The 13731-nt window shown below is 56.7% G+C and overlaps 1 protein-coding gene across 3 annotated transcripts in view; it reads left to right on the plus strand.

The window, feature by feature from the left end:
• PDE2A (phosphodiesterase 2A) overlaps positions 1–13731 on the plus strand; it is a 96164-nt gene that overhangs the window by 28409 nt on the left and 54024 nt on the right. For 2 of the 3 annotated variants that reach the window (XM_023239462.2, XM_006936990.5), the window contains one exon: positions 11503–11564. The exons of the other annotated variant lie outside the window; for it this stretch is intronic. In XM_023239462.2, the coding sequence (XP_023095230.1) occupies positions 11503–11564 (62 nt within the window). The remainder of the gene's footprint in view (positions 1–11502; positions 11565–13731) is intronic. 3 annotated transcript variants of the gene reach the window in all.

Genomic DNA, 13731 nt, shown 5'->3' on the forward strand with positions numbered 1-13731 from the left:
CAGTTGAAACCTCACCCCAGACTCTGATCCCCTTTCGGATCTGGGACTCCACTCCAAGCACTGAACTCCCAATAGGGAGTTCACAGAAGGACCCCAGCCGGGCGCCAGTCCCCACCGAGAGCTCTTTAAACCTGGAACCCCTTGCCTCCCAGATCAACGGATGACCCCTGCCCCAATCCCCAAACACCCACTATATATTTCAGACTCCGGGTACACCCATAACACCTGAACCCTCAGCTTTCAGCCAGGACTCCCCCTCAGTGCTGGAGCCTCACCCCAACCCCTGAACCTCTACTCCACAGCCTCGTCTGTGCCCCCATCCAGATTCCCACTCCAGCATCTGGACTTTGATCCTCACCTGGGACCCTACCCCAGGGTCAAAACGCAGCTTTTCCTCATAGCTTGTCTCCTTCTCTGCAGGACCCCCTCCCACCTGCCTCCTGCTTTCCTTCCCTCCCTCCCTTCTGTATAGGAGGTCCCCTAGTCTCTTAGGGGTCTCACCCTCTCCTCTTGTTTCTCTCCAGGTGTGGTAGTCCCACTTTATTCTCTGGTTTCTCCCCTGGCTTCTCCGAGTCCTTCTGGGCCTCCTCTCTCTCTGCCCCTCCATGTCTCTTTCTTGGTCCCCTCTGCCCTGTTCATCTTTCTCAGTTTGTCCCCTCTATTTCTCTAGGTCTCTGTCTTTGTTCTAGGGTCTCACTCTGTGATCATCCCCTCCCCCTATATCTGCCTCTGCTTTCCAGTGAGGAAGGGGCAGGCTCAGAGTGCTGGGCTGGTGTCTGCAGGACCTCCACTTGCCCCATGTTGTCAGGCATGGCATGGTGTGGGCGCTCGTAGAAGGGGCTAAACATGGAGGGTACAGCCTTTGGGTGGTGCCAAGGGATCTAAGGTGGGTGGGGATTGTGCATTGGCACTGGGGTTCATAATTTGTAAACCCCCCATCCCCACTGTCCTGGTCTTGACTGGGAGCAGCTGGGGGTGTGGGATTGGAGAGAGGGGAGTAGACTGCAATCTGGTGTCAGTTACCTGTGGTGGGAGGGTTCCAGGGCTGGGTGAGTCTGAGATGTATGTATTTGTGTAGGATGGCCCACGTTGCATGTGTTGGGTGTGCCTTGTGTGTGATCATGTGTGATGTGTCATGTAATATTGTGTGTGGCACCACCAGGGGGATTATTTGGGGGAGATTTGGGGGGGCTTATGGTGAGTGTGAAGATTGTGACTGTGTGTCATTGCATGCCGTGCATGGCTAGGATGGTTGCGTTGTGAGTGTGGAGTGGTGCCGTGTGCATGAGTGTTGTATGTGTAGGGGACATGTGTGTATGTGGTGTGTCTGTCTCGGTGGGGTGGAGTTGTTGTAGGGGCAGCCTGCCTGGGGGATTGTGTGTGTGGTTGTGTATGTTATTGGCTCTTGTGTGTATCCCAGAAGAGCCACTGTGGGGGCCTGATGAAGGGATTTCATTGGACGTCGTGGTGGAGGGGAGTGGGGGTGGGGGAGTTGTGTGTGCCCGAGTGTGTTCGCAGCCTAGGTGGCTTAGACTCTCTGTGGTACATCCTAGGCTTGCTTGGGAAATGTATTAGGACCTGTGTGTTGGTGTTTGAGCATCATATGTCCGTGTGGTGGCTGTTTGTGCAACTCTGGGTAGGGGAGAGTGCAGCAGCCAGGGCCGAGGAGTCCCAGGCAAGGGGCTGGTTGACTAAGTGTGTGTGTGTGTGTGTGTGTGTGTGTGTGTGTGTGTGTGCGCGCGCACGCCCACATGCACATGGGGGGGAGGAGGCAATGTGCAGGCAGGATTGTGTATGCCGAGGGGCTGTGTGTGGCCACAAACATGTGACATTAGGCGTGCACATTATCTATGCAGGGTGTGTCTCGTCTAGATGGTGTGTGTGTTGAATTTAATTGGACGTGTGTGTGTGCCTGTGGTTGGGGAGGTGAGTGTGGGGTGTGTGAGGTGCATGGTGGGAGGTTGAGTGTGAGTGTGGTGTGAGGTGTGGGTGTGTGAGCTGTGTGACTTTTCAGCGTGACGCGTGGATTATGTGATCTTTTCTCCCTGTGAGCTGTTTATGTGTGGTGTGTGGTGAGGAGTGTGGAAGGGGTGTCCAGTGAGCTAGCAATGTGTGTGTGGGGTGAGGCAGTGTTAAGGGCTGTGGAATGTGCTGCAGGGGGTAAGGAAGTGTGTGCACACGGTGTGTGGGGTGAGGGACGAGGCAGTCAATGTTTGGGGCGTGGGGGATACAGCAGGTGTCCCATAAACGTTCGTGGAAGGGTGTGCGTGTGTGTGCAGGGAGGGCTTGGCTGCCATCTTGTCCTTGCTCCCCTCCCAGTTAGGTCCCCAGAGATGCCCAGTGACGTCCTCTCATGGCCCACCCCAAGCTAAGCTGCCTCTACCCTTTGCCCTTCATCCTCCTCACTTTGACCAAGGCCTTTGTCTTGGGTTTCCGGCTGAGCAGGCGCTGGACAGGCAGGCGGCGGGTGATGTTGTGGTCTGGGAACCTTTGTTCTTTTCCTCTTGGTCTGTGTCGTGTTTTGGGCTGGGATATGAGGAGGGCGGGGAGAGGATGCACGTGTTGCAGGGTCACTGTGTTTACTACCACCTCACAATGCTCCACAGCGAGGAGGGGTTCAGGCACAGGCCGTGAGGCCCGGGTGGCATCCCCAGTGGTGCCTTCTTGGCTCAAGAGCAGGCTTGAGGGGCGCCTGAGTGGCTCCGTCGGTTAAGAATCTGACTTTGACTCAGGTCGTGATCTCACAGTTCGTGGGTTAAAGCCCCGCGTCGGGCTCTGGGCTGACAGCTTGGAGCCTGGAGCCTGCTTCTGATTCTATGTGTGTCTCTCTCTCTGCCCCTCCCCTGCTTGCACTCTGTCTCTGTCTCTCTCTCTCAAAAATAAATAAACATTAAAAAAATAATAAAAAAATAAAAAAAGAGCAGGCTTGGGCCAGGAATGGTTTCTGGGTGAGTTTGCCATCATGAGGGATTAGTCCCATGGGTGGCCCAGTACCCCCTTCTGGCTCACGTGTCTCCAGGATGCTGAGCAGTCAGGGGCCCTCTTCTGCCTGCCAGCCTGTCCCTCTTCCCTTCTCTGTGTGGCCCTCAGGGAGTGTCCCTACTGGGCTGGGGGTCAACCAGGAAGGCCTCAATGCATCTCCTTTTGTTGACCTCCCATCTGACGGGAGGAAGAGTCCCTGCCCCCACAGAGACCCTTATCTGAGAAAGGAAGCCTGGTGACACTTTGGGGACTCTCTAGTCTGATAGGGGAGATGCCAGTCAGGAGGAGGACCCAGGTAGAGAAAGCAACGGGGAAACCTTAGTGGGCAGCCTGCTGACAGGTATTTGAGAGGATGAAAGGCCAGGGCTCCTGGCAGTTGGAAGGCACAGAGACTACCAGAGTCAGTCAGGGGAGGTGGCTGGGGGCAGCGCCCCAGCATCACCCTCCAAAAGGCTCTCTGTGGTGAGTGGGCTTAATAAGCTGGGCCTTGACGGGGGCGTTGAGTAGGCAGAGAAATGTGGCCTGGGGCCGAGGAAGATTCTCGACTGGAAAATTCAACTGGAAAAACACATCTTGACGGCATTTGATCCTTCCCAAGCAATACTGTCTAGCCTTGGATGGCCATCCCTGGGCCTCCAGCCTTCTCGAGCTTTCACATCACCTCTTCCCTTCCCCTTGTCTTTGGCCAGACTGATCGTCATCATCATCGTCATCTTTTAGGCAGCTCTTTCCAGATTCCAAGCTCCCTTCACAGAAGTCTCATCTAACAGATTGACTCATTCACTTGTCTAAAGCATTTATTGTGCACCTGCTACACACTAGGCAGGCACTTAAGTGCTGGGGTCACAGCAGTGACCAAACAGGCTTCCTGGGGCTCCCGTGTCCTTTGCCTGAGAAAACCCATTTTCCCAGCTCGGCCACACTGTCGGCCCCTTAGGCCCTGGGCACATGACCCTCCCTCCTGTGTTACCCCGGCCTGATGTACACTTGATTCTGTGAGGCTCCAGGTGTGCACCCCATGGTGTTGGGCTCACCGGAATGCGAGCTCTTCAGAAGCTGGGCCAGGTCTGCCCATCCCGCGTGTCCTGAGCTGGGCTCGGCACAGTCCAGATGGCCACATCGATCATCAGATGTCCATATACCCTTGTGGGGTTGGCAGCCCATGTGCCGTCCAGAAAAACAGAGGCCCAGAGCAGGGAGGGGATTTTAGGAAGTCTCCTTCTTAGACCCTCCTATTGCCAGTGTTCTCAGAGACCAGAGAGGTCAGGTGATTTGTCCAGGTTTCAAAGCAAGGTGACAGAACACAGCAATTTTCTATTTCCCAGAAAGCAGCTCTACTGGTCAGCAGGCTGGACTCCAGCCCCAGCACCATGCAGCTCCCTGGCTGGCCTCCGTGCTGCCTGTGGCGGGTGAACGATTATTAATGACCCCCCTGGCAAGGAGACAGGAAACGTTTCCCAGCCACAGCTGGGGACATGCTCCCTGCCAGCCCCAGTCATCCATACCCACCCCGGCCCTGGTGTCAGCACGGATGTTATCTCCATTCTGCCCCAGCCTTCCTCGCTCCTCCTGCCCATCCGCCTCCCGCATCCTTTTCCTCTCAGGGCTAAAGGACAAGAAGAGACAGAGCTTTCTGAACAACATCTCTGTCTCACCACTTTCTCCAACTTGATTCATCTCCACCTTCTTCCCTGCCCCAGACCAGCCAGAAGCAGCCCCTCCTTCTGGAAGCCTTCTCTGAATGCACCTGTAGGCCCTCCAGCAACCCTGGCCTGGACCCTGCTTCATCTCCCTCACTGCAGACTTTGCTCCCACTCTGATGGCCCTAAGTCTGGGCTGGGGACTTCCTGTGGCCTGTCCTCAATTGTTGTCTTAAGACTGACACTTTTGGGGCGCCTGGGTGGCTCAGTCGGTTGAGCGTCCGATTTCAGGTCAGGTCATGATCTCACAGTTCATGAGTTCGAGCCCTGCATCTGGCTCTGTGCTGACAGCTCAGAACCTGGAGCCTGTTTCAGATTCTGTGACTCCCTCTCTCTCTGCCCCTCCCCACTCATGCTCTGTCTCTCTCTGTCTCTAAAAAATGAATAAACGTTAAAAAAATAAAAAAAAAAAGACTGGCACTTTAAAGGGGCACCTAGGTGGCTCAGTCGGTTAAGCTTCCAACTTTGGCTCGGGTCATGATCTCACAGTCCATCAGTTCAAGCCCCATATCGGGCTCTGTGCTGACAACTCAGAGCCTGCTTTGGATTCCTTGTCTCCCTCTCTCTCTGCCCCTCCCCTGCTCATGCTCTGTCTCTCTGTATCTAAAAAATGAATAAATGTTAAAAAATTAAAAAAAAAAAAAAGACTGACACTTGGAGGATCCTCCCGGATGCCTCCTCCAAGAAGTCCCCAGCCCAACCCAGGGACTCTCACTTATCCTAAGCACCCCAGCCTGCCTGTCCATGCCACACACTATATACTGCCAGGCCTTCCTAGGTGGACATTTAGTGAGTACCTACTATGCGTCCAACAGAGAGGGGAGGTAGAAGTGAGCACAGTGTGGACTTTAAAGCTCTGCCACACACTGCCCCATGTCTGAGCAACCATGTGTCTGCCCCATGGCAGGTAAACACACCTAGGTACGAGGGCTGATGGCAGCCAGGTGATGGGGTCGGGGAGGAGGCACAAAGACTGATGCTGGTAGGTGGTGTGGTGAGGGCAGTGCTGGAGAGAAAGTAGGAGGCCATGGTGGGACAGAGCAGCAACCCCTGATTCAGCCCAGAGTAGGAGGGAGGGGCAAGTTGGGGAGCTTCCAGGAGGAAACGTATCTAATCTGAGAGTTAAGGGATGAACTAGGAGAAAGTTCTGGACAGAGAGGAGTGAATGGCACACGTGAAGCCTTGCTGGTGACAGACAGAGGGAAGGAAGTGTGGTTCTGTAGTTCTGTGTAGCTGGATCCTCGACTGCCAGGGTGGCCGAGTCCTAGGGTGGGATCTGGTGTGTGTGTGTGTGTGTGTGTGTGTGTGTGTGTGTGTGAAGCTGGTGACAAGGCTGGTGATGTCTGCAGGGGCCAAATTGTGCAGGACTCCCAAGTGAAGGGATTTATGGACTTTTTCCAGAAGGAACTGGGCACTAGGTGGGGAGTTGAAAGCAGGGCAGGGACTGCTCAGACCTGCTTATTAGGAAACCTGGGCCATGGCTGGAGAGCACACGGAAGGGGTGCGGCAGGAGGCTGGGCTGGCCTTGCTGGAGGCTGGTGCAGTGTGGTCCAGAGAAGGGCGAGGAGGCATGGGCAGGAAGATGGCCAGGATGGAGGGGAGGAGACAGACCTTCGAGAGGTGAAGAGGGAGCCGCTCAGCTATGGAGGTAGAAAGAGAGGGAGCACCTCCCTGCATGTCTGGTTGGGCTCCTGAGGGAAGACTGGGCGTGAGGGCAGATGCCTGGGCCTGTGTCAGGGTCCTCTAAGGACTGAAAGGTCTCAGGAAGGTCTCCCAGGTCAGGAGCTTGGAGGCTAAGCAGAGACCAGGAGATCTGGCCCCCACTCGGAGCTGCAGCATCCTCTCCAGGAGTGTGGGGACTCGGGAACTGCCCTGGGCAAAGAGTGTTCAGAATTCAAAAATTAAAACAATCTGTGAAACGTAATATTTAATAAAATTCAAATCCAAAACTGTATGAGCACATTCCAAAATGAGTTAAAATGTAAATTTATGAAAATGCTAAACGTACTTGATGGCTCTAATATCAAATGTAGGTCTCATTTGCTTCCCTCCACTTCAGATCAGACTCCCCTGAAGCTGCTGCTGCCTCAGGGGTGGCCAACAGCCCCCCTTCCCTCCCCCCCTCCCCCCAGGCTCCCAGTCTTGAGTTCAAGACACCTCCTCTAGGGAGCCCGCCCTCTGGCTGTTAGCTTCAGGTGGCAGGCCTTTTGCTTTTCCTGTCCTCCACCCTGAGGGAGTTGGCCCCATCTGTGGTTGTCTTTATTTAGGGGGCCCAGGTGTAGACCTAGAGGAGGGATGGGCGAGAGAGTTGCACCCAGATTGGAGGAGGGTGAGGGGGCTGAGAGATACTCAGCTACAGTGCTCAGTGGGGGTGGTGTGGGGACACAGGAGGACTGGGGGAGGGCCAGGAGGGGGCATGAGGGGAAGCGAGCAAAACTCACAGAGCGGCCCCACTCCAGCATAAACACAGCTATTTCCTAATGTAAAAGTGACACCATTTCTGGAACACCCGAATGTTGTGGTCCCGTTTTGCCATCTCAGGAGTGGGCATTGCTTGGCTTGCACTCTCCGGTCATCTTGCACGAGGCCATTTTCTGGGCTGCGTTTTCTCATGGCGGGTGGGGGCGGGGGGGGGGGGCGGGAAGAAGGAAGTAGGGGTAGTATCTCCAAGGAGTGTATGAGCACCAGCTCTAGGGATGCATGACTCTAAGAATCCGGCAGTGTCAGTTTGTGGGCTTCTAGCCTTCCATGACTCTTAGCTTCCAGACAGAGCTGTGTGCAAGCTGGGTTGTGCGATTCCGACATTCTGCAACTTGAAGTTGCTGAGACTCCAGGAGCCAAATAGGCGGGCATTCTGTGAATCCAGGATTCTAGGATTTGATGACTTGATGATGCAATGATTCTAAATGGGGCTGCTGGGAAGAGCTGCAACCACCTTCCTTGTTAATGTCGATGTTAGGTTATTAAAAACATAAGGAGAAGCAACGGAGACAGCTCAGGATGGAGGGTGGCCCCACCCCCAGTGAGAGGGGAGGAGGGCTGAGCCGGTGTTGGGGGACCCAGACCCCTCTCCACCTGGGTCACATGGGCAGATTCTCCTGCCCCAACAGAAGTGATGTCTGTGCACGTGTGAGATCTGCCACTCCCTAAGCTTGCAGGATAAGGAGTCATTTCCTTCATCCCCCTGCCTCCATCCTTCAACTATTTCGGATTATAGCAGAGAGAGGAGTGCCCTTTCCTCCCAGCCACTAAAGTCTCTGGGCAGAAATGTCGACAGACAGAGGAGGAAAGAGAGGCCTGCTTACCACCTACCCCCCTTCCCCACCAACCCTGGCCTGAGGGGGAAAACAGGACATGAACACTTCCTGGACACGGACGTGGAAATGCACGAACACTTGCTTGTGAGGGCCCCAAGTACAAAGGGCCTCCGACTGGGGCAGAGGCCAGGGCAGCCAGAGGAGCAGTGTGGGCACTGGCTGGTGACCCATCAGCACCTCTTGAGCACAGGCCAAGGAGGGAGGACCCTGCTTGTGCCCTGGAGGTGGCTGTGAGAAGAGCTTAAGGAAGGGAGGTCCCAGGCCAAGTCGCCTGGAGACGGATGACCAGTGGGTGCTCCCTTGTGGCACAGGCCAGGCGGCTTGCTGCCTCTTGGCTTCTGCACTTGTCTCAGCACCTGTGCCAGGGTTGGGTGGGGGGGATCCCCTAGGCAGGAGAGAAGTATCTTTGGCCTCTAGAGAGCTCGCTCCAACTGGGTTCCTCAGAAGCCTGGTGCCGCTGCAGGAGTCCCAGCATGGTGGGCTCAAAGATCAGGTGAGGGAGACCAGGAGCTGGCCCAGGTCGCACAGCAGAGCAGGACCTGAAACCCAGCTTCCTGACTCCCAGTCCTGGGTGCTCCCCATTGTCTGCAGCTTCCCCCTTTCCCCTGTAACTCCTGGGGAACAGGAGCTGAGGCAGGACTCCTGTTAGGGGGCAGAGCCCTTGTCGGTCACTCCTCCATCTTTCTCCTCCCACAGGCCAGAAGGCAGGTAGGGTGGCGGCAGCTGCTCCCTGTCATCCCCAAGGTTCCATTGTCTCCCGCATCCTGTCTTGGCCCTGAGGATAGGGTCCCCAGCCACCCGACCCACAGTGAGCCTCCTGGGCGCTCCTGCCCCTTCACTTGGGCTCTCTCCCCACCCTGCAAGTCTCCATCTCTGGCTGGCTGCGTGTGTGTGTCAGCCTCCCTCCAAAGATCGTTAGACTTGGATGGGCCCTAGGAGATCGAGTCCCATGCTTTTATTCTTCAGAAGAGGAAAGTAGCTCAGAGAGGGAAGGTCCTATGCTGGGCCCGCGTCACGGAAGCATACTGCCCTCGGTGTCAGGCGGCTAGGGTGTGAACTGAGGTCATGACCCACAACGGGCTTCTCTTTCAGCCCTGAGTTGTCATCCCTCTTCTTTACTCAGACTACTGTCTTGTCTGCCCCTGTGCCTGCCGCCTAGCTGACCCCTACCTTGGGCAGAACCTGCCCTCGGGACATAGACTGGAGCTCAGGACTCCGTGACTGGGATGACACCCATGCCCACATGGACACACAGACACGTGCAAGTGCATACATGAGAACATATAAGTCCCAGGTGAAAACCTATATCTCATAGTTAGGAGGCTGTTCTGGAACCTGGTGTTCTCTTCTTGTGAGGCACCACACACCTCCTCTAGGAAGCCCTCCAGGACCTCTCTACATATTGTCTCCATCTCACTAGCCTCTTTATGACAGCTGGGTTCTACGATCCTAGGTTCCTCCACTGTGATCCCAAGGTCATGGGTGAGTCTCCTCCTAGTCCTAAAGCCCCTCCTTCAGTGTCCCTTCCTTCTGTCTCCAAGAGGGGCTCAGCTTCCTGTGGCTGGGTGGAGAGAGCCTTGTGGTCCCCAGAGGACGGTGGGACAATGAGGAGGCCGTGACAGATGAGACATTGTGTCTTTCCCAAAGCAGGCTCCACCCTACCCTAACCTCCTGGCTGGTGTCTGGGGCACAACTCTTAGGACTAGGGTCCTCGTCTGACCCCACAGCCTTGACCTGTCAGCGTCGAGGTCAGAGAATCATAACCACGATCCCACTCAGCAGTTCTCTAACTGGAGGTTGTGAAGCCCAGGTCCCCAGGGTGTCGGCAGCATAATAATGGGTGCTGCAGACTCCCAGGAGGGGTGAGCTGGACCTCCCTGCCCGGGGAGTAGGCAGGGGTGTGGTAAACACTGAGGCTGGGCGGGATTATGGAGGAGCTGTGAATGCCTTGCTGAGACTCCCCTTTTCCAGCCTACCTTCCCCATGCTGGCAGCTGGTGCTGGGGAGCCAGAGAGCAGGGGCCTCTCCAGGGAGGGGTGGAGAGGCGGGAGAGTATTTGGAGAATCATAACTAGCACTGCCTCCTGTCACGGGAGGGAGAGAGAGTTGGCCCAGGGTAATACAGCGGGTGGACCATCGGAGGCCTGGGTGGAAAAGAAGGCTGAGGCCTTTGGACAAAAGGGATGGGCTTGGGGTTAGGTATTTAGCTCAGCCCTTGTCATTTCCTCTGCCGGACATGGCCGGGTTAGCAGGGTCATCGCACAGAGGGAAGGAACAGGCCGGGACCAATGCCCTACGGTAGACTCGCACACATGGGTGACCTCGTCACACCCTGGGCTGCAGTCAGTCCGTGCGGACCACAGTCACCCGTGGAGATGGCCACATCTAGACCACCGCTCCACACGCAGACCCCGTCTTCCTAGGCGACACTCAGGCATGGCTGTCAGCATGGCTGAGTCGGGAGATCCCATAGGACACGGGGACATGTGGGACAAACAGACGCCCTGCCACAGCCACACCACAAGTATCCACATACCAGGTGCAGCTCCTGTCACCCCTGTGGTGACCCAAGGAAAGCCATAAATTCCAACAGTCATGGGCAGGCATCCAGAACCTGGATGAGAAGAGGGGACCACCAGGCAGGAGATGCAGAACCCCCCCAGCAATGCCAGACTGTGCCCTCCCCCCAGCTCGCTGAGTGCCCAAGGCTGTTTATTTCCTAGCAGAGATGGGTGTCTCATCCCTCTCCCCCTCCCGTCCCCACCACACGCTTCCAAAGCTGCCAAATCAAATCAGCCCCTGCGCCCGCGCCAGGCTGGCATGGCGGCCAGCAGCTGACTGGAAGGAAGCCAGGCTCAGAATATCCCGCCGCCTGTGCCTGTCCAATGCTTGGGTGTGCTTGTCGGGTGGGGGTGGGGAGGGGCAGCCAGCCCCTGGGCAGTGCCTTCGAGAGGCTGGGGTTTCTGGAGGCCACCTGGGTGGTAGGCTCCTGGAGAATGAGTGAGCTGAGCAGCTCCCTGGTGTCTGCCAGCATTATGAGGCGCTGTGGGGTCCGACTAGAGCTCAGATGACTGAGCACCAGGCCAGGGTTGGGGCACCAGCTGGGAGCCCGACCCCGTGGCTGTGTGAGCTAGATAGGACAAACCCCATTTTGCAGATGGGGAAACTGAGGATTAGAGAAGGGTAGTGAAGTTTCCTGGAGAGAAGCGGAAGTGGAGAAGGCATCAGAAAGGGTGAAAATGTGGTTGTTCCCCTCCTGAGGAGGTCCTGGTTGAACGAAAGAGCTCAACTCTGTTCCCAGAGAAGAGGTGTCCTCCTGAAGTAGGGAGTAAGAAGGGAGGGTGAGGGGAGAGCAGGGTGAAATCAGGCGAGGCTTCCTGGAGGAGGCCACTTGTGGGGAAGAGGAAGCCCTGGGCCTGCTGGGGACTGGGTGGGCGGGGGTAGGCTGGGAAGAAGGGGAGAAGGCCTGGCAAGCCTCAGCCCCTGGCCTTCTTGTCTCTGCAGCTGGCTGGGACCTACTTGCACAGAAGCCAGTCCCCCCAGAGAGTAGAGATGCCGGACTGGAGGTGAGAGCTCAGTGGAGGGAGGCGTGGGTGGGCTTGGAGGGGTGGGGGCACAGACTGGGGGTCAGTCTGAGCATTGTCCCCACCCCTGGGAGGACTGGGAGGCTGGAGCCGAATCCCACCCCTAACCCCCACCAGCCTAGGGTCACCCCACACCAAGATCACCTTCCTTGCCCTATTCCTGCCTGGGGTCCTCTCCCACTGAGGATTCATCCTCCTCCCAAGTCACCGGGGAATCATTTCAGACTCCTCCCTAGGCCTCCCCACCCTCACCCAATGATTCCCTGTTGATTTTCTGCCCTAAGTGTTTTCTGAATTCCCCTCGTCCTCTCCACTCCTGCCGCCTGCCCCAGTCCGGCACTGGTCATCTTTCCCCTGCACGGCTCACTGGCTCACTGCTTTCAGTTGCCCCACTCTCCACGTGGCTGCCAGGAGGCTCTTTCTAACACGCATACCTGAATTTGTCACTTTTCTGCTCAAAAATCGATGCTTCCCATCCTCCTGCTCCCTCTGCAGTCCCCACCAGGCTACAGTCTCCCGTTTATCCGTCCTGCCTCCCCAGAACCACTCCTGCCACTCTCTTCTCCCTCAGCTTCCCAAATCTTTCTGGGCTCAGCTCTAGCCTCCCCTCCTCCAGGAAGCCCTCCTTGCCCCTCATGCTCCCTCCTCTGAGCTCTCCTGCTTAGTCAGACGGATGTATTCTGGTGTCTGTGCCATTAGCACTCTATTTTCTCCATTATGTGACTCTGTAGGTCTTCCCCCTTGAACTGTGAGCTCCTTAGCCTGGGGACTGTGCCCTTTTCATTCCTGAGTCTCCCACCTCCTTCCAAAGGAAGGTGCATTTCCTTTGATGTGAGGGATGCCATCCACACCCCGGCCATGCCTTTGGGGTGCCTCACAGTATTCAGCGCTCAGAGGGGCCTTGAGCAGCAGAAATGGGGTGGGCTGCAGACTGGGTGGAGTGGCACAGAGGAAGGTTGTGTGTAACGTCAGACCGAGCAGCAAGACCAGCATGAGCCTTCTCTTGTACCCAGGCCCGGCTAAGAGAAAGGGGAGCCTCCTCTGTGTCAGAAGCATTAGACACACTTCCTTGTTCAATCCTCATGACCCCCCAGTGAAACAGCAGCTGTTATTATTCTCCTTTGAGGAAGCTGAGGCCCAGTGAGGTCACACAGTGAGCAAATGGGGCAGATCTGAGTGTGGATCCCAGATGCGTCTCATGCCCGCCACTTGCTCTCTCCCTGCCCTCCGGTAACATGGGAAAGAAGACGCCCACACATGGCCTGGCGCACAGCAGGGCTCAGCATGGACTCACTGCCGGGATGTGGGGGCCAAGCCCTGAGAATGTCCCTACAGCCGGGAGTTGGGAAAGGGAGAGAGGAGGGGGCACCCAGAAAGTCATTATTAATTTATTTATGATCATGGCATTCCCCATGGGGCAGGGGCTCCCCCCCCCCCCCCCCAGAGCTGGGACAGATGGTGTTCCTGGGAGCCAGCAGTGTCTCGGCAGCCACCGCCACCTGCCAGGAAAGCCTGGATTTGTCATCCTCCCAGGAAGCCATGGGGGGACACGGCTTTGGAGAAGCTGAGACCCGCCTTGGTGCTGGGAGCTAGGCCCCAGGGGAAGGAGCCAGTCCCAGGCTCCTCATTTATACCTCTGTGTACCACCCTCTTTGCCTAGGCCTGGGCCCAGTTCCCTCCAAGTGCAAGTCCTGCCCCTCCTGTCTAGCTCCACCGAGCCCCAGCAGGAGGCCTCTCCCGATCATACCCATTGGATCCCTTTGCTTCTGTTCTGTCTCCCCGTTTCCTTTGTCTGGGTCCTGCTGCCTCCTCCCTCAGAGGGAGGGTCTTAGGCTGTGAGCCCCTCAGCTGTCAGCTCTGGCCTGTCCCCCAGCCTCACATCCACCCTGAAGATGGCAGCTGTCTGCCTGGCCTCTGGGCAGAGCCTACTCTATCTCTGGGCTCAGTTAGCACCCCATCCCAAGTGCCTAGCCCATGCTCAGCTCTGCTGGGAGAGAGTGCCAGGCACTCCCCAACATAAAAAGGACAGGACCGGAGAGAGCAGGGACCCTAGGATATGGTCATACTACAGGGACAGCGGGGCGGAAAGAGGGAAGAGGGATGGGGTGACTGAGAAGGAGCCCCCCCCTCCCCCTGCCAGGGTGGAAGC

The sequence above is a fragment of the Felis catus genome, chromosome D1, assembly GCF_018350175.1.
Source record: "Felis catus isolate Fca126 chromosome D1, F.catus_Fca126_mat1.0, whole genome shotgun sequence".
In the NCBI taxonomy this organism is placed as follows: Eukaryota; Metazoa; Chordata; class Mammalia; order Carnivora; family Felidae; genus Felis; species Felis catus.